Below are 6,000 nucleotides of genomic sequence, written 5' to 3' on the forward strand. Positions count from 1 at the left end.
TCGCTCAACGAATTCACCCACAACTCTGCATCATGTCTACTCAACCAGACGCTCAAATGATTAACAGTGAGCTTCAAACCTCGTATCAGACTGTCGTAGAGTAAACGCTCTCGCTTCCAACCAAAAATGATCTCAAATTGACATCCCCCGTAGGAAATGGCGCAATATGCGTCGTATCAAGGCGGAGAATTTTCCAACTCTTCAGAGAAGAATAAACCAACAATACTGGGACTTGAACGGGTACGTCATATTCACGGTTCTCTCCTGCTGCTCGCGGTCGGAAGCGCTAACCCGCAGCAGGGAATTTGTCCAAGCGGTCAACACCTACTCCAACTCCTGGCACCGGGCATTCAGCCCTCTGCTCCTCGCTTCCCTACCACGCGAACTGCGGGATCTTGTCTACGGCTTCCTCATCGGTCAACCAGAATCCCCTGTCGATATCGTTCCGCCCGACGAGATGGAAGTACCCACACTTTCCGACATGCCCGGCCCGTTGCAATTTCCCATTTCGGAACAGCATGTCCTACCTATTTTATCGGTAAACATCATGGGAATCCAGTTTGTCAGCGAGATCGCCGAGGTATTCTACGCGCGAGTGCAATTGACTATCCACAGAGCGACTGATCTAGGACCCATTCTTCATCAAGGTCCGCTTGACAGCGCGGTCCTCTGCGCTCCTTCGGACTACATCCGGCGTCTGGAGGTTTGGATCACCGAGACAGACGACGTTTATAAAATGGCTGAGGACGCTTCAAGAACAGCCAAGGACATCTACCCCATGGTGGCTAACACCCTACAGCCAATACGGAGGCTGAAACATCTGAAAGGGCTGAAGATCCATCTTGTTGCTTGCAGTGACTTGAGCAGCGTGGCCCAGAAACTTCTTGATGCTGTTGTGCCAGAATTATATCAAATGAGGGCAGCAGGGTTTAAAATCTCAGCGAGACATAGAAACCCCTGGTATCGGGACCACATCGAATTTAAACTCGAGGCTGCATTTTACAGGTAAGAACAGAATACGTAGCTATACTATAGTAACGCTTCCCCCTATATTAGAGGGAAAGCTAGTGTCTCTAATTAGGTAACTCCCCTAGGCCTATTAGAGATATAAGCTCTATTTCCTAATTAGCTATAGAGAGACAGAAAGAAGAGTAGACGTAGGTAGAGTAAATAGAGCTCTCTAGAGAGCTCTCTAGAACTAGAAGCTTTTTAGGCTTAAACCTAACCTAACTTATTAAGTAAAATATATAATAACCTCTCTCTTAAATACTATAACGTACTTTATAGGCGAAAGCCTTACACGTGCAAACTCTCTACGATTTCTTGGCAAGAAAAATTAACGAAAATTAACTCGTTTTTCTTAAATAACTAAGCGCAACTTTAATATTTTTCTATAAAAATTTATATATATATTCTTAATAGTATATTACACCTACTACTAAAGTTATACTAAGATATATTACGTAATTAAAAAGCTATACATATTTAACTAACTTTTAAAAAAAAATCTACTTTTCTTCTAGTAAGTACTATTATATCTCTATAATAATCTATAAAACTTATAGTATATAGTATCTATAACCTAATAAAGGTTTCTAGAAAACTTCTATAGAGCTAGCTCTTCTAGGTATAGCGTAATAAGAGATAGAAGTTAGAAAAATATCTTTTTTAGAGTTTTCTCTTCTAACTATAACGTACTTTACAAACAAACGCTCTACACAAACAAACGCTCTAAAAATGCTAAGCCCTTACTAAATACTACTATCTCTATTATAAAGTCCTCTACAAACGCCTAATTAACTTTAGACAAATTCTAAATACAGCTTGCGCTTTAGGCTATTTAACAGAACCTAGAGCTAAGCTTACGGCGCGCTACAGCTCTCTATAACGTAGAGTAGAAGAAAGTTCGCTGTTAACACTATAGAGTCGCTCTACAACGTAAAAAGACACCTAATTTAACAAAGCTTATAAAAAACAAAGAGTAGGCGATAGTTAAGTATATACTTAACCTAGACGCGTAAGAATTTACTCTCTAGCTTGCTGCCGTTTAAGATATAGCTAATAAGCTACTTACTAAGTAAGAGAGAAAGGTTGTAGGTAAGAACTAGCTAAACAACTTTGTTACGCGCTATTCTAAGCTTAAAACGTAGCTTAATTACAAGTATAACTATTAGAGAGTAAAGTAAGAAGATTCTATAATTATTTAGGCATAGTTTAACCTAGTAGGTAATATAAAGGCGAAGTATAGTATTACTAATAAAGACACGTATAATTTTAATAAATCTAGCTTTATAATAGAAATAATATTACCTTAGGTAGTAGTTACTAGCTCTAAGAGATAATTATAACTAAAGAGTCTTTAACTAGGTAATTATAAGTAGATTTTAGTAATTATAATAGTAAGAGTAGTAGGTAATATATAGGTTCTACTATTTCTTATTATTATTATAAGTAAGAACTACCTCTTAGCGTAGTATAAAGGTAGCTAGCTACTACGTAACTAGGTTATAGCTATCTCTAAAAGTAGCTAGATAATAAATAAAGTTAGTATTACGTAGTTAAAGTACTTTAACACGTATACTAAGAGTCGCGTTATAGACGTATATTACCTACTAATTTTAGATAGCTATAAAAGCTATAGCTCTATTAAATTCTAGTAGTACTATAAGAAGAATAAAATTATAGTTCTCTATATACTAGTATATTTATTATACCTTCTATAGCTACTTAATGTTAGCTACTTCTTACTATTAAAGGTAGTATATAGGCGCTATAAGGGCTAGATTCGCGGTCTCTACTACTATAAGCGCCTCTAAAATACCTAGCTAAGTAAGTTAGCTATAGGTAGTACTATCTCTACAAGCTATAAGAATAAAAGGTGCTAGCAGAGTAGGTTAGGTTAAATTTAGCTATTTAAAGGTAAGAAGTAGAAGGCTGCTTCTAAGAGACTCTATATATAGAGGTGCTAAGCGCTAAGGCGCTAGACTAGGTTACGTAACAGAATTACGTAACCTAAGGTTATGTAACCTAAGGTAAATTCTAAACTAGACTATTATATTACCCCTTCTTACAGAAAGAGCTCGTCTCTAAGCTCTAAAATACGCCTTCTAGGTCCCTCTTCTTCTAAAACTTCTGCGTTATACTTTTAACTATCTCTTTTAGCTTATAGTAAGCGTATTCGTGTTAGTTTTAAACTAGAAGCGCTTTTACAGCTACTACCTTTCTTCTAGTCGCTCTATTCTTGTAGAGATTTAAGCTAGAAGGCTTGTTTTCGCGTCTATAGGGCGGCTTTGTCGTAGGCTCTCTTCTTAGCAGCGCCTTTGCGTTACTCTTATATCTTCTACTCTTGCAAGTTTCAAATTCTCTACTATCTCCTCTAGAGTCTTCTCTTTTTTGTACGCCTTAATCTAAGCATCTAATTGTAATAGTAGCTCTAGCTTATCTAGGTATACTGCGTAAAAGTCTCTTACCTTATAGAGAGTGTTAATAAAGCCTATAGTATTATACTAGATAGAGTTAGAATTATAAGCAACCTATACAGCGTAGTATTAAAGACGATTTTAATAAAGATAGCTATCTAGAATTTTATATACAGGCTATTCTAGATTACTATCTACTTTAATAGGTAGCTACTTAGACTCTACCTACTCTAGTAATAGCTCTAAGACTTTTCTTAACTAATTAGCGTAGAAGACGTTATACATACGTATATACGTAGATAGCTAGAGCTAGAAGAAGTAACTCTTTATAGTAATAATTAGGTAAGGGCTATATATCTATTAATCTAGCTTTACACTAGGCTAATCTATTAAAAAGCTATAAGGTTTAATATAGACAAGGTCGCCTTTTATAAAATTAGGTTCTTAGCGCTTTTTGTTTACTTAGAGCGCCTGCCTAGCTTACGCTTTCGCGATATTACTTTATGTAATTTTAGTAGCTTTTTCTACAGCGTTATATTACTTCTTAGTAAAATTCTAAGCTTTTTAGCGTAAGAGACGCTTACGTAGAGTAGAGGCTTTTATTATACGCTTCTTCTAATTCTAGTAGTATATTAGCTAGTATCTAAATTTAATTTTGTACGCTGTTAGTTCTATAGTTTTATATAGTAACGTAGCTTATACCTAATCTATACAGAGTAGAAGGTCTAACTAATTATTCTAGTAGTAGTTAACGAATAAACGTAGACGCTAATTAAGATATTAATTAACAATCTCTATATTTCTATTAGTTTATAAGTAGTACGTAGTAGAGAGCTTCTACTTAATTTCTATAAGCTAGTAGAGCTTATCTATAAAGGTAGAGGTAAACTATAGGCTATAATTTAATATAATAGACCTAGAAGAACTATATATACGCTAGATATATTAGTAATATAGTTCTACTATACGTTAAGCTATAATTTTCTTATAGTAGAGTAGAGAGAAGCTTTACTTACTTAGCTAATCTATAACAACGTACACGTAGTTAAATCCTTTCTTATTAGAGGGAAAGCTCTTAAAATCTATAGAGACGTTCTGCTATACTCTCTTAGAGATAAGTAGAGGCTTTAGAAGACCTAGCGTCTTATTCTATAAAGTATAGCTCTAGTAGTAAGCCTTATATACTACTACGTACGTATTAACGTCTTCTTATATACCTAGCTAGTAATATTAATCTTATAGTAACTAGGTAGTTTTTCTTTATTCTAGATAGGTAGTTACCTAAGTAGTATATACAGCACGTATTAAATACGTTTATAGATAGTTAATAGCAGGAACTATTAATTAATTCTAATAGGTTAATAAGCCGTCTTCTATTTTCTAGATAAAGCCTAATATAGTAGCTTTTTCTTAAGCTAGCTATAGAGAGTTATCTAATTAGTTAGCTATAATAACCTAATTAATTATAGTATATAGATTCTTAGTAGAAAGTACCTCTATAAATATATTAGCAGCAGCAATTTCCACAGCACTACTAGCTAATTTCTAGGCAGCTAGAACTAATAACTTACCTAATAATTGCTTAATAGCTAAGAGGCTAATTTACTTCTTACTTAGAAAAGCCCTTGTATAGGTAGCGCGATTCTTCTTCTTTTAGGTCTTAAGCTCTTCTTACTTTTGTAATAACGCGTCCGCTGCTATATTAGCTAAACCTAGTTAATAGGTAAGCTTAAGGTTATAGTTAGTAATATTATTCGCCTAGTAGACCTACCTAGTAGTAAGTTTCCGCTTAGTAGCAAAGTACTCTAAGGCTTAGTAGTTAGTTAATACTATAAAAGGTTCTAAATCTTATAAGCTAATTAACTAGCTTCTCTACTTCTATACACTAAGAATAACCGCTAGTATTTCTTTATTATAAATACTATAGTTTATCTAGGTAGTATTTATTATCTTACTAAAGAAAGCTACTAGTCTCTAGATACTATCTTCTTAAAGTTATAAAAGGACTTTAGTAACTATACTATCTAATACGTTCGTTTCTACTCTTATATAGTAATAGAGAGAGTAATAAGCTAGTATAGTATTAGATAGTATAAGATTCTTAACCTGCTAAAATACCGCAAGCTTAATTTCTCTAAAGGTATGCTATACTCTCTATTTTAGTAGCTTAGTAAGGGGGCAGATAATCTAGCCGTAATTCTTTAAGAAGGCTTAGTAGAAATTGCAGAAACCTAGAAACAATTAAAGGCTCTTAAGAGTTGTAGGTATAGGCTAATCCTAAATAGTAGTAACTTTCTTAGAGTTCTTCTAGATTCTATTAGTACTTATAATTAATTCTAGAAACTTAGTACTTTTAATAGTAAATTTAGATTTCTTAATATCTACTTATAACCTAGCTTTATATAATTAATTAAGTACCTAGACGATATAGGCTTTATACTTAAGCGAATTCTCTAAATAAATAAGAATATTATTAATATATACTATATAGAAATCGTCTAGTAAGCTATATAACACTTTGTTAATATATTACTAAAAGGTAGCAGAGCTATTGTAGAGGCTAAAGAGTAGAACTTAATAC

The 6,000-nt window shown here is 33.9% G+C and overlaps 1 protein-coding gene across 1 annotated transcript; it reads left to right on the plus strand.

Moving 5' to 3' along the window:
* Positions 1–32: 32 nt before the first annotated feature.
* Positions 33–1,081, plus strand: BU26DRAFT_504725 (uncharacterized protein; the record flags this gene model as incomplete). The annotated part of the gene is made up of 4 exons (XM_033826793.1): positions 33–100; positions 154–240; positions 301–1,005; positions 1,057–1,081. The coding sequence occupies 4 exons, from the start codon at positions 33–35 to the stop codon at positions 1,079–1,081; spliced, it is 885 nt and encodes a 294-aa protein (XP_033685396.1).
* Positions 1,082–6,000: the final 4,919 nt, after the last annotated feature.

Source organism: Trematosphaeria pertusa (assembly GCF_010094035.1).
Source record: "Trematosphaeria pertusa strain CBS 122368 unplaced genomic scaffold BU26scaffold_6, whole genome shotgun sequence".
Taxonomy (NCBI): domain Eukaryota; kingdom Fungi; phylum Ascomycota; class Dothideomycetes; order Pleosporales; family Trematosphaeriaceae; genus Trematosphaeria; species Trematosphaeria pertusa.